The 18,326-nt window shown below is 52.6% G+C and overlaps 1 protein-coding gene across 1 annotated transcript in view; it reads left to right on the forward strand.

The window, feature by feature from the left end:
• VEPH1 (ventricular zone expressed PH domain containing 1) overlaps positions 1-4,476 on the forward strand; it is a 58,239-nt gene extending 53,763 nt beyond the window's left edge. Inside the window, exons 14-15 of the mRNA XM_058812228.1 lie at positions 1,856-1,992; positions 2,907-4,476. Coding sequence (XP_058668211.1) covers positions 1,856-1,992; positions 2,907-3,143 — 374 coding nt within the window. The 3' untranslated portion in view covers positions 3,144-4,476. The remainder of the gene's footprint in view (positions 1-1,855; positions 1,993-2,906) is intronic.
• The last annotated feature ends 13,850 nt before the right edge of the window (positions 4,477-18,326 follow it).

Below are 18,326 nucleotides of genomic sequence, written 5' to 3' on the forward strand. Positions count from 1 at the left end.
CCTCCAGAGCTCCCCCAGCTCCTCTGTGCACACACAGGAGAGTCCTCTGGTAGCACTGCCTAAAGCCACTGGCTCCTTACAGACATCAACATTTCTTAGCAAATCCTGGGTTTGAAAGATTTTGGCCATAAAAATTCACTTTAAGCCAACATTGCACATTCACTTCCCTTCTCATGTTGTGCTCCTGACCACAAACTATCTCAGTATCATCTGGTCCCTGAGCCTTTTGTGCTTTACCCCTCCTGGTTTGGTTGAAGCATGTTCCTACGGCTCTGGAATGGGATTGAAGATGTTCCTGTGGAGCCAGGAGCCAGGCAGGGAACAATATTTAACAAATTACAAAGTTTTTAGTACGGGGGACACTAAAGTGTGGTTCTGTCCCACTAAAGAGTGTGGGGGGAGAGGGTGCAGACCCAAACCAGCCTCCTGGGAATGAATCCCCTTTTGCAGTGACAATATCTATACAGGGAGAAAGCAGCCCTCTGCTTTAGTGTGCCCCATGCCAGGCTGGGTGCTGTGATGGGGCTGGCACAGAAACACCCAAATGGCTCTGCAGTCAGGGCTGCAGTGGCTGCGTGGGGCAGGGCACGGCCTGCTCCTCCCGTGGCACCCACAGCTGCAGCTCCCCCGGCACTGAGGCTCTGCCAGCCCCTGCTCATTCATCCAGCTCCTTCCAGGCGCTCCCTGCCTGCAGAGACAGAAATATTTATGGTCTTTCCTGAGGAAATTGCACGAGTGCACACTGCACCCCCAGCCAGCCTCGCTGCCAAGGAAAACAGCGCTGGGGGAAGGACACATCCTTCACATCCTTTATCTACAGCTATGCCTTGTCCTGGCCTTGGTGTGCCCCCTTCCAGACAGGGGCTGGGTGCCCAGGAGGCTTTGGCACTGCCTTGGGTGGCACCGGGGCACAGCTTTGGGCTCAGGAGCCGCCCATGGCAGTGAAGGCTTTCAAGGAAAAGCAGGGCTGGAGGGACAGGGGGCTGGGAGAGCAGCCAGCCAGGGATCACTGCCCCTCTGACAGATGCTGGGATGGGCTCCAAGGCAAACACCCCATCCAAAACATCCCTGCTCAGACTGCCTGTGCACTGCCCTCTGGTCTAGCTGATCCTCTGTGTCCTGGACATCGATGGAAAGACAGAAGAGAAAGGAAAAAGAGACCCCTAGGAGATGTCAGGGCTTTAAACTGCCAGAGAGCAGGGTTAGGTGGGATCCTGGGAAGGAATTCCTCCTGGGAGGGTGGGCAGGCCCTGGCACAGGGTGCCCAGAGCAGCTGTGGCTGCCCCTGGATCCCTGGCAGTGCCCAAGGTCAGAAATGGGCCCTGCAGTGCTGGGGAGGAGATTGGGATGGCTGAGGGAGCAGGAGAGGAGATGGAAGAGGGCTGTGAGCTGTCAGCTCCATCTGCTCACCCTCCCCAGCAGGACACGGCTGAGGGCTGAGCTGTCAGAGTGAAGTGAGAGCTGAATGCTGGAGGCTGGGAGGATGAGGAGGCAGCACAACCTTCCTGAGGCACGGCAGAGCCTTTGGTGGGGAGCAGGGAGAACAGCACTAACCCTGGCTGGGAGCAGGGAGGGCAGCACTAACCCTGGCTGGGAGCAGGGAGAGCAGCACTAACCCTGGCTGGGAGCAGGGAGAGCAGCACTAACCCTGGCTGGGAGCAGGGAGGGCAGCACTAACCCTGGCTGGGAGCAGGGAGGGCAGCACTAACGCTGGCTGGGAGCAGGGAGGGCAGCACTAACCCTGGCTGGGAGCAGGGAGAGCAGCACTAACCCTGGCTGGGAGCAGGGAGGGCAGCACTAACCCTGGCTGGGAGCAGGGAGGGCAGCACTAACCCAGGTGTGCTCCCCTCCCCAGGCATGAACCAGGATGGGCAGCCCCTGATGGAGGGCAGGCTGAAGGAGAAGCAGGTCCGCTGGAAGTTCATCAAGAGGTGGAAAACACGCTACTTCACCCTGGCTGGCAACCAGCTGCTGTTCCGCAGGGGCAAATCCGTGAGTCACAGAGCCACTGCCCTGCTCCCAGCCCTGCTCCTGCTCTCAGTCCTGCTCCCTGTCCTGCTCCTGGGGCTGCAGCCCTCACATCTGCCCATGGTGCTTTCACCCCTCAACTTTGCCTGTTCTGGTTTTCCCAGGGGCTGTCACCCCTCAGTTTTGCCCATGGTGGTTATCCCACTCACAAAGTGCATGGCAGGGAACACCAAGGGCAGCCAGAGTGCTGCCCAGGAGCTGTCACTGCTGGGTCCCCAATTTTCAGGGGGCATAATGACCATCTCATTCCATCCCCCTGCCGTGGCAGGGACACCCCCCACTGTCCCAGCCCTGCTCCAAGCTGGCCTGGGGCACTGCCAAGAGCCCTGAGCAGTTTGTGAGGGCTGGTTCCTCTCTGGTGACCCTGGGCAGTTTGTGAGGGCTGGTTCCTCTCTGGTGACCCTGGGCAGTTTGTGAGGGCTGGTTCCTCCCCAGGTGACCCTGGGCAGTTTGTGAGGGCTGGTTCCTCTCTGGTGACCCTGGGCAGTTTGTGAGGGCTGGTTCCCCCCTGGTGACCCTGGGCAGTTTGTGAGGGCTGGTTCCCCCCTGGTGACCCTGGGCAGTTTGTGAGGGCTGGTTCCTGCCCGGTGACCCTGGGCAGTTTGTGAGGGCTGGTTCCTGCCCAGTGACCCTGGGCAGTTTGTGAGGGCTGGTTCCTGCCCGGTGACCCTGGGCAGTTTGTGAGGGCTGGTTCCTGCCCAGTGACCCTGGGCAGTTTGTGAGGGCTGGTTCCTCCCAGTGACCCTGGGCAGTTTGTGAGGGCTGGTTCCTCCCAGTGACCCTGGGCAGTTTGTGAGGGCTGGTTCCTCCCAGTGACCCTGGGCAGTTTGTGAGGGCTGGTTCCTGCCCAGTGACCCTGCCCTGTCCCTGTGCTGCAGAAGGACGACCCTGACGAGTGTCCCATCGAGCTGAGCAAGGTGCAGAGCGTCAAGGTGCTGCCCAAGAAGCGGCGGGACCGGAGCGTGCCCCGCGCCTTCGAGATCTTCACGGACAGCAGGAGCTACGTGCTCAAGGCCAAGGACGAGAAGAATGCTGAGCAGTGGCTGCAGTGCCTCAACGTGGCCGTGGCCCAGGCCCGCCAGCGCCACAGCCGCGAGGCCACCACCTACCTGTGACACTGGGCCACCACCTACCTGTGACCTGTGACACTGGGCCACCACCTACCTGTGACACTGGGGCCACCACCTACCTGTAACCTGTGACACTGGGCCACCACCTACCTGTGACACTGGGGCCACCACCTACCTGTGACCTGTGACACTGGGCCACCACCTACCTGTGACACTGGAGCCACCACCTACCTGTAACCTGTGACACTGGGCCATCACCTACCTGTGACCTGTGACACTGGGCCATCACCTACCTGTGACCTGTGACACTGGGGCCACCACCTACCTGTGACACTGGGCCACCACCTACCTGTAACCTGTGACACTGGGCCATCACCTACCTGTGACCTGTGACACTGGGCCACCACCTACCTGTGACCTGTGACACTGGGGCCACCACCTACCTGTGACACTGGGCCACCACCTACCTGTAACCTGTGACACTGGGCCACCACCTACCTGTGACACTGGGCCACCACCTACCTGTAACCTGTGACACTGGGCCATCACCTACCTGTGACACTGGGGCCACCACCTACCTGTGACCCTGGGCCACCAAACCCTGCCCGAGTGGCACCACAGGGCAACGCTGAGGCCACCCCAGGGCCTGTGGGGCACAGGGAGCAGGGAGAGTGCCTGCAGGGCCACAGGGACAGTGGCATCTCACCTGTCAGGATAACCAACAACAGAGCTCTGGCAGCCAGGGAGACACCAGGAACACTCTGGGACAATGTCCCACCCCGGGAGCCATGGGGACACTGCCCCAGGAGCAGCTGCCACCTTCCCTGGGGACATCCAGGGTTCTTCTGATGACCTGCCAGCCAGGCAATGTGGTTAGAAACCCAGCCCTGAGGTGCACCAGGTCTCTGACACTGCCAAGAGCGTGCCAGCAGTGAGGACTTTCTGCTTTCCTCAATCAACTCGATGTAAAAAGTTAATTTTCCTTATTTAATCTCGGTGGACTTTATCCTTTTATTGTTTATGTGTGTCCATGCCGCTGCTGTCAGATTTAAATTGGGAAATTTGAAAGATTTTGTATGACTGGAAAATAATTTTAAATACTTAACTGGTTTGATTTTCCCCCTTTTTCCTGCTTTTGCTCTACTTTGTAACTGAATGTAATTTTTAAATTTTCCTTTTTTTTTTAAGTTTCTTCTCCATTCTGTAACTTTTCAAAATTTATGCAAATCTGGAAAACCCCCAGTTTGTTTGATTTTCTTTGTTACTTTCAAATGATTCCAAAGTGGAGGAAGTGCTGTAGAAGAGACTGAAAGGAAAAAAGGTGGGCAAAAAAAAGAATGAGAAGCCTGCAGGTGATGAAATGAGCTCAGAGATCATTCAAGGCTGAGTAGAAATAAAATTTGAAATTTTCCAATGTAGCAAAATGTATCTTTGGCAAAAAAAAAATGTTGGCAGAAATGTGGAAAAATGAGGAAAAAACTGATTTTGAATCACTTCCCATTGTGGTGGCCCCAGGGGTCAGTGGTGCTCCAGGGGACTTGCAGGGACATGGTGAGGCCACAGGTGGGCTCAGCACAGGGAGTGCAGGGTGGGGAGTGAAACCAAAAACCTCAAAAGTGGCTCCAGACTTCCCAAAGCTCTTGGGGAAGATGTGAAATGTTCAGATTCCTAAAAATCCCTGTATCAGCTAAAACATGGGGATGGGTGTCAGATCCTGGAATGTGGCAGAGTGATCAGAAGAACCTTGTCAAAGCCAAATTTAGTCACAGAAGATACGGAAGAGCAGCAGGGCAAGGGTGAGGATGGACACACGATGGGAGATTTCCACAGCAGGTCTGGGAGATGAGGAAAGGAGATTTTGTCCATTTAATCTTCAACGCCTAGACCAACAAATCCTCAGGACAAACCACTGAGTCTGTGGGGAATGAAGTCAGTTCACAGGTGAGAACTTGGAATTTATTGCCTTGAGTTCCAGAATCACATCCTGCAATTCACCCACCCTGAGTTCACAGATAACGCTGAGTTGGCCATCAAACCCAGCTTTTACACACCAAATACTCTGTGTTTCCTACCCTGAGAGCCAAGGCTCAGCCTGGACAATGTCACTGGTGTCATGGTGTCACCAGCACCGCTCTGTGTCACCTGCTGTCCCCAGGCCTGTCCCCAGGCACTCACAGCCTCCCCTTCATCCTGATGGGAGCCATATGGGATACTCTGCTCTGGAGTCAGAGGCACCCCGGGTGCTGTGCCAGGAAATAATTCCCCAAAATAGGGAGCCCAGCCACACTTCTCCTGACTTCAATTAAAACTTGGAGGAGAATAAAACAGAAATTCAGCTGGCAGCTCCTTCCAGTCACCCTCCTAAAAGGAGAAACACAGAGATCATCAATGCAGTGGAGAAGGAGAGCAGGGGACTTCTCAAGCAAATGTATAAATAGCTTTTGTTGGTTCTTTTTCAAGGAACAGTTTGGATTTAAGTATCCACAACATTTGGATTTAAATATCTGAACCACTTTGAATTTAAGTATCCAAACCATTTTGGATTTAAATTTCCACCAGGAACATGTTGGTAGCTCTGACTGTGCAGTATTTTCTCTGTTGCTTTGCTCATCCTTGCAGGAACCATCCTGGTCCTTGGCAGTTCACTGAGGGTCCTTGGGCACGTCCTGGAAAAAGGGCTGGATCCAAACAACCTCCTCAGAGCCCACAGCTCCAGGACTCTGCCATGGAAGAGAGCTCCCAGTGCAAACCAGCACCCCCAGTCCCTTCTACATACTGGGGGCACAGACCCAGCTTTAGGGTTTAACCTAAACCAACCCAAAATCCAGCCCTGCTCATTCCTGAATGTGAACAATTTCCAAACCCTTCAGGTTTCACAGATCAGCTTTGCTTCTCTAGGAAGCAAATCCTGCCAAATATTGGCTCCCAATTCCACGAGTGGGTTTCTGCAAGGACAACAATCCGTGTTTTCCTGAAGAGCTGATGTCCCCCATAACTCCTGTGCCCCATCCCGTGCTTCCTTCAGGGATCTGAGTCCGAGTGAGTGCGTGGCCTCAGGAACACCCCAAACCAACTGGGAATGATCCCAGGGCTCCGGCAGGGAAGGGCTGGCTGTCACCTCAGCCTTTGTCACCTTGCCTCATGCAGGGGGACAGCACGGGAGCAGCTGTCCTCTGGCAGGAGGGAGCAGCGCTGGCTTCCAGCTGCCTGCAATGCACACAATGCCCAGGGATGCCCTGGCTGGAGCCCTGCTGCCAGTGGGACTCAGGCTGGATGGGATTCCCTGGGAATGGGAACACGGGCTGAGCACTGCCTGCTCAGGGCTGGATGGGATTCCCTGGGAATGGGAGCTCAGGCTGAGCACTGCCTGCCCAGGGCTGGATGGGATTCCCTGGGAATGGGAGCTCAGGCTGAGCACTGCCTGCTCAGGGCTGGATGGGATTCCCTGGGAATGGGAGCTCTGGCTGAGCACTGCCTGCTCAGGGCTGGATGGGATTCCCTGGGAATGGGAATAAAGGCTGAGCACTGCCTGCTCAGGGCTGGATGGGATTCCCTGGGAATGGGAATAAAGGCTGAGCACTGCCTGCCCAGGGCTGGATGGGATTCCCTGGGAATGGGAACACGGGCTGAGCACTGCCTGCCCAGGGCGGGATGGGTATCCTGGAAATGGGAATAAAGGCTGAGCACTGCCTGCCCAGGGCTGGATGGGATTCCCTGGGAATGGGAGCTCAGGCTGAGCACTGCCTGCTCAGGGCTGGATGGGATTCCCTGGGAATGGGAGCTCTGGCTGAGCACTGCCTGCCCAGGGCTGGATGGGATTCCCTGGGAATGGGAATAAAGGCTGAGCACTGCCTGCCCAGGGCTGGATGGGATTCCCTGGAATTGGGAATAAAGGCTGAGCACTGCCTGCCCAGGGCTGGATGGGATTCCCTGGGAATGGGAGCTCTGGCTGAGCACTGCCTGCCCAGGGCTGGATGGGATTCCCTGGAATTGGGAATAAAGGCTGAGCACTGCCTGCCCAGGGCTGGATGGGATTCCCTGGAATTGGGAACACGGGCTGAGCACTGCCTGCCCAGGGCTGGATGGGATTCCCTGGGAATGGGAACTCAGGCTGAGCACTGCCTGCCCAGGGCTGCTTTGGGACAGCTGAGCCCAGCTCCAGGAGGCTTCCCAAGGAAATGTTATCCCACAGTTCCCCTCCATCCCAAACACAGCGTTCCCCAGCGTGTCTGATGGGCTGGAGCAGAGCAGGGAGGAATGCTGAGGTGCTGCACCAGGCCCTGCACACAGCACAGGGATAAATGGAATAAGCTGCAAATTATTTTTCCAGCCATTCCAGTTCCAAACTCGGCCACCCATGGGACCAACCTTGCCTGCTTCTTGTTGACAACTCCTCTAATTCATCCCGATGCTGCTGACTAATGTTCCTTGGGTAAAATCCCTGACCTTGCTGAGGTCAAAAGCAAAACTCCTGTTAACTCTAACAGGGCCAGGGTTTTCCTTAGATCCCTGTGTGTCCTGGTTTGCAGCTCCCTGCCCTGCCCAGGCTCGGCCAGCTGCAGGAACACAATCCCTCCCAAACTCTTAGCAGCATCAGGAGGCAGCTGTGCCTCCAGCAGCCTGCACTGAGCCCATCCCATGGGATCAGAGCAAGGTCCCCTCTGCTGTTTGGGGGCAACGACAGAATTCCTGCAGCTTCTGTGCTCCAGAGGCAGGAGCAAACAAGAAATGGGGTTTGACTGGGGCTTTTATCCCACAGAAACAATAGAGACATGCCTGCAGCAGTTAGGAAGGGTTTATGTTGCACCTGTGAAGGAGCAGGACGTTGATTAATTAGATGTCAAATTACAGCTACATTGAGTTGGCTCAATTATTCCATAAATCTCCCCATTGTCTAATTAGGCGAAGAAAGAAGGAAAATCAGACTTGATTCATTTGACTGCTTCACTGAAATAACCTGGAGCTCTCAAAACAGTTTGTGCTGGGGTTGGGTGGATGTCCCTGGCCATGGATGTCCCTGGCTGGCCCCACCTGGGACCCCCACCAGGGACCCCAGTGCCCCAGCCCAGGGTCTCTGTCCCACCCCAGTGATCCCAGTCCCAGCCCCTCCAGGCAGCCCTGACAGCTCTCACACTGTCTCAGGACATCAAAAGATTTAGATTTATTTGCTTGTACAGATGTGGACACTGTAATTTAAATGTTGTGTCCATCTCCTCTGGCTATCCACTCCCCAGCCCTGGAAGTGTTCAGTGGGGCTTGCACAAACCTGGCACAGAGAAAGATGGCCCTGCCTGTGGAACAAGATGGTCTTTGGGTCCCTTCCAACACAAACCCTTTTATGATTCCACAAAAATCCTGGCATTTAACTAACTGCAACTTTTAGGACGCACCGAAATCACTTGGTTTTTTGTAGGACAGACGTAAAAATACATTTACACAATAGCTATTGTTTTGAGAGCCAAAATTTGCCTCCTGATCTCTGCCCCTGCCCTTCCCTTCAGGCTCCTCCTGAGCAGGAAAATCAGCGTGGGCCTTGGTGGCTGTGTGTGCTGATGGGGATGGATGGGGACACTGGGGCTGAGGGGACACTGGGTCCTGGAGGGGATGGATGGGGACACTGGGTCTCAGGGCTGTGTGTCCTAGAAGGGACACTGTTTCCCAAGCAGGCCATGCCTAGGCTGGCAGTGCCACAGCAGGTGCTCCTTGGGCTCAGGGGCACCACGGCCACCCCGGGCACTGCTCAGCCACTGCCTTGGGTGTGGCTGCACCACCCAGGGCGTGGGCAAAGGTCACTGAAAATCCAGGATGACAGAAGCCACGCCAATGCCTCCGGGTTAGGAGCACAAACCCCAGGTTTTCACTGGCAGCGCTTTGTGGAAAAAATGTGTGAGAGAGGGTTTTGTTTGTGGGGAGTTTGTAAAGGATAACTCTGCATCAGCAGCCAGCAGAGGCTGCAGGGCTGTCTGGGGTGGGAGCAGGCTCTCCTTGGGGTGAACAGCAGCAGGAGCCCACGTGTCCCGGGCAGAGCCAGCCCAGCCTGGCTGAGTGCGGGGCTCCAGCCCAGGGGAGAACATTTGTGACCAGGGTGTTGTTTGTGCTTGGAGGGACACGGGTGTGAGGATCCTTTGCTCCGGTGCGGGTGGTGTTTAGGCAACAGCAGAGTCTGTTTTTCCAGCTGTCTGTGACTGTGCCTCAGCTCAGACAGTCACAGAATCCCAGAATGGTTCTGGTTAAAGACCACCTTGTCCCGTCCCACACCTTGCACTGTCCCAGGGTGCCCCAAGCCCTGTCCAGCCCAGCCTGGGACACTTGCAGGGACAGCTGCTGGTTCCAAGAAGTCCCTCTGTGTCCCCCTGCCCAGCCGGCAGGGAGCAGGACAATGCCAGCACCAGGGAAACCATGGAAGCACAGTGTCCACTAACACCTTTGGGCTGCTGGGATGTGTTACAGCCACAGTTCCCACCAGGCCTGGTCACTGCAGAAGTCCAGAGAGGTGCATCTTGTTTTGATCATTACATTTTGGGTTAGGGAACTCAGCTTGACACGAAATGCAAAAATGCCAGAAATGCCTTTTGTCCACCAGTGGTTTTCAGCAGCTTGTTAAACACTCACAGATTGTTTGGGCAGCTAAACCCTGACAGGCCTGTGATGGAGACATCTTTCCTTTATTTGGGCTGAAGTGTGAGGTTACACAGCTCTCACTGCCTCAGCCATTGCTGCATCCCAAAATGTGGCTTGGGAGAAGCAGCCCTGCAGAGTGCTCAGCTGGACTGTGCCAGAGCTGTCTGGAACATCCCCATTAATCACTGAGCACACACACGAGGCTTTCTGAGCTCCTGGAGAGGTGGGCACAGAGAGGAGAGTGCCTGGCTGCCCGTGCTGACAGAGGTCCAGCTGCAGGTGTTTGGGCAGTAATGTGCAGGTGGCAGAGGGATAAATAACGTGGGCATGGAGAGGGTGAGCAGGATCTGCTGATGGAAGGAGGGGATTGGGGCTCAGGACTGCTGGGTGGGGGGATGATTGGCTCACAGGCCAAAAATGTGGAGTGGGAAAAGCCCACGTAAAAGAACAACATGCTTGGCTCTGACCCACGAAGCTCCTGGATGAGCTGGGGGCTGACCTGGAGAAAGCCATGGAGTGCTCTTGGACTCCTTGAGGAGAGTCCCAGGAGTAGGATGCCTGCTCATACCCCCATGGTTTGGGGCTCAGGAGGTCCCAGCTGGTGCCCCCTCCCTGCAGGTGCTGCTGTGCCAAGGGAAGCAGGTGAGTGTCCAACACCTGGGCTCTGGTGTTACCCAAAGGAGCCAAGGGCTGTAGGGACAGCCTTGCTCTGCTCCAGACGAGAGGAGAGGGGCAATCAATAATCTGGGGGAGCCCAGCCTGGGAGATCCACCCATCTGAAATCCTAAATTGGTTATTTTGGAGTGGTGTGGGCACGGGAGAGCCAGGACTGCTCCGTGCATGGCTGAGGTTCTGCTGCTTGCAGCTGGCTGAGCCATCCAGCTTTTCTATTCAGCTCCAGTGCAGCAAAAATGGTAATTGTGGTAAATTGTGACTTTTCTCTTGCTAAAGATGTATGCAAACGGGCTTTAAGGGAGCATTGAATTTTGCTGATCCCTCTGTGGCACCAGAGCAGACTTCTGGTGTGGTTTGAGGGTGGAATCACCACAAGCCTTGTTCTGCTGCACAACAGGGTCAGAAATCTTTCTTCCAGCCCTCCTGGCAATACCTGCAGGCACAAAAGGGCCACAAAATCAGGATTAACACATTTTGAACCTGACATCATCCTGTATTAGCACAGTCCTATTTGCACCTAGTGCAGGAGAAATGTGGAATTTCCCTTCTAAAGGACCCCTGCGCTTCCCCCTGGAGGGGCTGAGCCCCCCGGCCTCCCTTCCCTACCTGGGGAGGATCAGAAATCAGGAGCCACTCCTGACTCTGGCACAGCTGCTGCACACAGGCACCAGACCGAGGGTGTTATTTTGACTTTTTCCAGTTTAATTCGCCTCAGAATTGAGTTTTACCTGAGGTCACACACAGAAGTGATGAAGTTTTGGGTTGTTTTGCAGTAAAGTGCTGCCTCCTGCTGGGTGCAGGGCCCTGTAAAAGAGACTGCTCAGTAATTTGTTATAAAGGATTTCTCTCACCTGAACTTTGGAAAAGGCTTTGCAGAGATTGCTGATTGATTCCTCTTACATACACTTGCCAAACCTCAGGTTTTTAATAATTTAGGAAAATGCTAGAAAATTATATTGTGAGTCTTTTCAGAAACTAGAGAAGGGCTAAAGCATTTTTAAGAACTCCCTAGTTCAGGCTCTGATCTGTTCCAAAAACGAGTGACAGAATTACTCAATAATGTTGACTAAAAGGAGATTTATATTAAAAACAAGCCTTACTCTAATGTATGATACTGTACACTGTGGGGCAACTTTGCTTATAAAGAAGGCAGAAATCCCTATTTCTGTCAATCCTTGAACAAAATGGCTTCCCACATCCTTATAAATTATTTATTAACACGACTTTTTAAAATTAATTTTATTTCTTTGTGCAATTCCCTTAACTAACAGGAACTGAAAATATTTTGGGGTATGGATACCCCAGACTAAATTTATATATGAGTACACCCTGGCAGTACACATCTTTTATATGCTGAAATGCCAATTTTCTCTTGGTGCTCTGGGGATGGAGGGCTTATTGATGACACCAATAACACTAATTATTTCAAATAACCAATTTATTCTATTTACAAATGGCTCGTGGGCCGTCAGTGGCGATATCCGGGTGTGTTCAATATTGCTGTTGTTGCATCAGTAAGGAGAATCTTGCCCGTATATTCTCACTTTGATTTCCCCTCCCTTTCCTGGAGAGGCTCTTGCCTGTTCGTGTCCCTTTTGCCCGTCCCGTGATGGAGGGGGTGACACAAAAAAAAAAAAAAAAAAAAAAAACCAAAAAAAAAAAAAAAAACCAAAAAACCAAAACAAAACAAACCCCTGAGGCTTTTCTGCAAAATGCCAACAACCCACTAGAGGGCAAACAACCCCTTGAAAAAGCTCACAAATACTGACTGACGTCTGATTTAAAGGAAGCCTGTGAAATTCACCACCGGCAAACCGTTAATGGAATTATATTTTGGCTTTTAGTTAACCCCACATTGTAGTGATGTCTGTCAAGAAAAACAGTAGTAAGATATAAAATTAAAAGCTGTTTCACACTCTCGGATGTTGAGGTCAAACATGAGCTTTCCCATGGAATGGTTTGGGTTGGAAGGGACCTTTACAGGGACACCTGCACTGTCCCAAGGCACAGCTGCTCTGGGCACCCTGTGCCAGGCTCGCACCCTGCCAGGGAGGAATTCCTTCCCCGCGTCCTCCTGAGCTCACCTCTCACTTGTGTCAGTGTAACACACACCTCAGCGAGCTTGTGCTGCTTTTCTGCCCTGCCCCGGTCCTCCCACAAGGACAGAATTTCATCTTTTATTGCAGCCAGTGGGGAATTTGTCACTGACTCAGAGGTCACCCAGATACTGCAGGAGAAGGGAAGTCAGACAGAGCAGTAGATGAAGAGGCAAGGACCTGATGGCCCTGATCTTTCTGCTGTGAATCATTCTCTGAGGAGGAAAAAATAGCATAAAAGACCTCTTGAGGTTAAGGAGACACTTGAAAATGCGTTAAAAGCAGAGTAAACTTGCAAAGCCATGAAGAAATGCTTGAAGGGCTCACAGACTATGACAGGAATTCCTTCCTGCAGGGAGAGAAGGGGCCAGCTGACATCACCCCCAGCTCTATCCCTGCTCTGCTCCGTGCCCTCCTTGCTCTGCAACACTTGAATGACAGAAGTAACAGCTTGTTTAATATTAAAGCAGCTTTTTTTTAATTTATACACCAAAAGAGCTCTTCCTCACGAGCAGAGCAGTGAGTCGTGGCCACAAAACCCCAGCAGCAGAGAGGAGAGGGTGTCAGCGCCCTTGCAGAGCAGATCTGAGCACCCAGGAGCCTTCCTGGCCCCTCTGGCCGTGCACACAGACAGCGCTGCCCTCCTGACCTCGCCTCACCTCACCCTGGCCGATCACAGCTCGGGAAATGCACATGTGCAAATGCTGAAGTGGTGACAGATGTGCTCGCTGTTTCCCCGAGCTGAGGCAGCTCTGTGGGCCGTGTCTGTGCAGGGGAAGCACCTGCAGCACCCTGGGCTGCTGCAGCTCGATGCTTCCTTCCCGTGATCTGATAACAGGGCTCTGGTGACAGCCCTGTCCCCAGCAGCAGGATGTGGCCTGGCTGTGCTCACACGGGGCCTCTCGGGGCTCACAGCCACGCTGTGTCCCCAGAGCCTGCCTGGGACAGGCACTGTGCTCCTGCTGCCCAGCAAGGGGGGACTGGACTGGGGTGCCCCTCCTGGCATGGGGTGCCCCTCTGGGACTGGGGTGTCCCTCTGGGACTGGGGTGCCCCTTTGGGACTAGAGTGTCCCTCTGGGCCATGCCAGGGTTGCTAACACAGTCTGGGTGTGCAGGAAACACCCCAAGGCTCCCAATGCCCTGAGCCTGAGCAGCGAGGCAATTCCTGGGGAAAGCTGTTCCATCTTAAATAGATTTAATTCGGGAATGCTCACCTGGGCTCAGCCTGCTGGCCCTGGTGAGCACAGGTGATGCTGGGCTGTGCAGGCTGAGTGCCACAGTTATGATAGAACCAGACATTACACTTGGTGGCTCCATGTCCAGTGTTCCTCAGCTCCTGGAGGTGGTTTTGTCCATGTCCACATGTTCCTCAGCTCCTGGAGGTGCCGTGTCCATGTCCATGGTGTTCCTCAGCTCCTGGAGGTGCCCTGTCCCTGCTGGCACACACTCCTCAGCTCCTGCCCCACAAGAGCTGGGTAAGCCTGGCCATCCAAGCCAGCCTCATCTTTCTTTTTTTGTCCTTCAAAGCTGCAGACTCATGAGGAAAGCTCTAAAAATAGTTTAGGGGTCTCGTCACAGTGACAAATGCGCTCCTGACAGAGCTGGAGCTATATCTGTCCCTGACGTGAGCTGTGCAGGATACAGCCTGTTCTCCTCTGTCCCCTGTGTGCCAGGGGCTCTGCTGTGACCTGCTCCAGCTGAACAGCCTGGCCTGCCCTTCCCTGCTCCCTCCTGCTCTGCCACCGCTCAGTGGGGACAGCTTGGGACAGCCACACCTGCACACAAGGACACCGGAGGGGATGGACCCCAAGGACTCGTTCCCTGCTCAGGCCTTTCCCCATCAGGAGGATGCAGTGCAAGAGCCCCTTGCTGGAGCAGAGTGGGTTTGGGAACCTGGGCCACGCTCAACATCATCTCTCCCAGGTGCTGTTTCCCAGTTTTCTCACCCCAGCAGACCCACAGCATTCCTCAGGGCCGGATGGGATTTCGAGTGACGCGCTGGTGGGGATGTCACCCAGGCTGGCTGTGAGTTTCTCCCCTTTCCCAAAGTGGCCAGCAGGGTTTGAGGGTTTGTCACAGTCCAGGACGGTTCCCAAAGTGGCCAGCAGGGTTTGTCACAGCCCAGGACCGTTTCCAAGGTGGCCAGCAGGGTTTGTCACAGCCCAGGACCGTTTCCAAGGTGGCCAGCAGGGTTTGTCACAGCCCAGGACGGTTCCCAAAGTGGCCAGCAGGGTTTGTCACAGCCCAGGACGGTTCCCAAAGTGGCCAGCAGGGTTTGTCACAGCCCAGGACGGTTCCCAAAGTGGCCAGCAGGGTTTGTCACAGCCCCGGACCATTCCCAAGGTGGCCAGCAGGGTTTGTCACAGCCCAGGACCGTTTCCAAGGTGGCCAGCAGGGTTTGTCACAGCCCAGGAGCGGCCGTGCCAGTGGGACATGAGGCAGCCTGTTTGTTCCTGTCACACCTTCACGGTTTCGGGTGTCACGGGCAGCGCTGAGTCAAACCCGGGCACAGCAGAACCCGCCTGCCCTGGGAGGCACAGGGAGGCAGCAGAGATGTCACCATGTTGCTGTCATGCTGTGGGGCAATCACCCGCTGCAGTGCAGAGCTCTCCTTCCACCCCAGCGCTGCCCACGCACAACTCCAGCCGCTCGTGGCCAGGCCATGCACGGACACACCCCGTGGAAGGGCTCAGGCTGCTGATCCACGCCCCAGTGGGACATGATAAGATCCAATAAATCAAATTCCACGCGTGGAAAAGCACTGAGATACCAGTGTCTGAGTGTGCTGGAAAATAGGTTTGAACTTCAGTGACTTCAAGGCTGATGTTCAATTTGTAAATGCACCAAACTGCTATATTTGTATATTTGTTTCTATTAATGCTGCTGTTGCAGATAGGTGAGCTGGTGAACATCAGTCTGTAGGAAAAAGTAATTTTAATACATGGTGAGTATTCTTTACTTCCTTGTTTTCCCAATACCTTTGGTGTTAGTTCAAGCAATCTGTGTGTGTTGTGATGGGAAACCTGAGTCCATAAACTCATGAACTGAAAGAAATGGGCTTCATTTAGGCACTAAATCTTCTGGAGAATCTGTATAACACTCACAAAAATGCAGATTTACTGAGAAATCAAAAGGTAACAAATGTCATGCCTTCGGTGTGAGGTTTAAGAGCAGAAATTTTCCAGTTCTACAGTGAATTTTACATTCTAGATGACAGAATAATTGAAACAAACCTGCTTTCATACTTGAGCAATGTTTAAATCGTTTCTTGATACCCTAGGCCAGTCAGCAGCTGTGCCCCCATTGCAGTAAATGAGAAATGAGCGAGAGGAATTCCGCTGAAAGCAGGGCAGGGAGGGACTGGGGGATGGAAGGTGAAGGCTCAGTTAAGCTGAAACAGAGAAACATTTCGAGCCAAGCGTATCCCGAGTGCCCCGGTTTCACAGCCGGTTATTCACCGTGCAAACTGCAGGGTGTGACTCCACCGCTCAGTTCCTCTTTTCTCTTTCAAAACCGGTGAGTAAGAGCTTAGAGAACTCACCCTCTGGGAACGATTTCAAATCATCCTCCTTGTTCCTCTGAGCTGTTCATTCAGAGCCCCAAACTGGAGTCTCTATAAGTCTTTCATAAAGGTATCTAACGAATTTCTCTTCAAATTATAATCTGGCAGAGCAAAACACTGTTTATCCAGCTGGAATAAATCCCATTGCTAAGTTTTTTTTGGCACCAAACTTTTCTATCAATGCAAACCCAGTGCTTGACACATGGTTTGCGGGGGCTGTACTTGCCATCAGAAGTCCTGCTCCAGCTGATAATGCAGATTTTTATGATTGAGATGGAAACGAATTCCAGATTCTCAGTTAATTTACCATATTCAGCATGAAGAATTAAAGTCAATCTCCTACATTACTTGATGGAAAAGAAAGAAACTAACACCTTTCAACTCTTGTTTTACTTCAGAGAATTTAGAATTTAATGAATAACTTGATCAATATGTTGATCTAAGCATATTCTGCATTGCCTTAGTCTTGTCTATTTGATATGACAGCAGAAACTTTTAGATATCAGCTCATGTCAAAATATTTTGCTGCCTAAATTCCTGTCACGTTGTTTTCTTACAGCCATCATTCTTCAAGGAAATCAGATTTTCTATCATCACAAATTCTATTTTCCCAAAATAATCCTTTCTTTTCTGTTAAGGTAATTGCACACTGTAATTTGTGTGTAATTTTCTCAGTAATTTTCTAAGAAACGTTTTGTATTTTGTTCTGGGAAACATTAGCTGCCAAGTGTGTAAATCCTGAGGGGATTTAGGCACTGCCCAGCAGAAGAGAGAGTTTGAGATATCCAAAACTCGCTTTCCGTGAGGTGTTTCCTTTTGTCCCTTTTTCTGTCGCTCAGCTTTGGTGTGTCTCACTGCAACCAGACACCTGGAAGAGCAAAATCGGTTTACATTTGTGTACAACTGATTTGAAGAGGCCTGCAGAGCTCCAGGCCAAAGGGCTCCAGGAGAAGCAGGCTCGTTAATGCCTCATCATGACTCAAGCAGCAATTATTGATTGATGCTATTTTCCAGCAGTGTCCTGGCAACCAAGCGGTGCTCCTGCTGCCGAGGGGACAAGGCACTGCTCGTCCTTATCGAGTTCAAAAATACATAAAAACATCAAGGGTTGGTAGGAACGGTCAGGCGGGTTGAGCTGCGTAAGGAGAGCAAGTACAAATCTCTCCAGCTTTTTGAAATATCAAAGGGTAACCTGGAAAACTGGAGTGCGTTAAAAGCAATAAATGATGGGTGTGTGCATGGAAAAAAAAAAAAAAAGGGCAAATTCCACTGTGCTGACACCTGCTGCTTCCATGACTCGTTTTTGCTCCTTTCCAGCCCCTCTGGCACCTGGCAGGGAATGGAAAGTGCAGTTTGCCTTCTGCAAATGCCACCTAACCCAAGATTTCACTCCAGGGTAACCCGAGGGTCACACTCAATGTTCCCAGCTCTCCTTTTATCACTATTTATTTAACCTCCAGTGCATTCTGTGGGCTGAAAATTGCTTTTGCCATTGCAGATGAGTTTAGCACCAGCATTTGGGTTCATAGGACTTTTTTTGGCTCTGTTATCACAGCTCCAAAGTCTGTTCCAGGTGGGTGGTGAGATTTTTTATTCAGTGTAAAATTGTTTTTAAAATCTCAGGGATTGTACAGCACATGGCTATAAGAGGGGAGGTTGTCAAAGGGCCAGGAAAATAGGGCAAACTAATCCAAATAAGTGAATAATAAATAATATCCTTTCCAAATAGCCAGGAGCCCTGCTGAGCCATGAACCTGCACATAAAACAGCTCCCAATTAAATGCTTTATTTCCATTAAAAACCGACTGTTTTGGTGATAGTTACAGACTCTGGAGCTTCAAAATATAACAACAGGAAAAGAAGGGCGAAGAGAGACTGTGGAGACCTTTCTAAAAGATGTGTTTGTAAAACAGGGGAGGTTCATTAACGACTATAACCATGACGCAAAACAAGGCGCTGCTCCACACCCTGTGAGGAGGATGAGAAGACCACGAGCACCTCGGCCTCCCCGTCACGACTGATCCTGGATCCTGGGGGAGATGGAGAAGGGTTTGGAGCCCCAGGAGGGGCTGAGGGAGCTGGGAAGGGAATCAGCCTGGAGAAAAGGGGGATCAGGGGGCCTTGTGGCTCTGCACAACTCCTGTCAGGAGGGGACAGCCGGAGGGTCGGGCTCTGCTCCAGGAACAAGGACAGGAGGAGATGGAACGGCCTCAGGCTGGGCCAGGGCAGGCTCAGGGTGGATATCAGGAAGAATTTCTTCATGGAAAGGGTTAA

The sequence above is a fragment of the Ammospiza caudacuta genome, chromosome 11 (assembly GCF_027887145.1).
Source record: "Ammospiza caudacuta isolate bAmmCau1 chromosome 11, bAmmCau1.pri, whole genome shotgun sequence".
Taxonomy (NCBI): Eukaryota; Metazoa; Chordata; class Aves; order Passeriformes; family Passerellidae; genus Ammospiza; species Ammospiza caudacuta.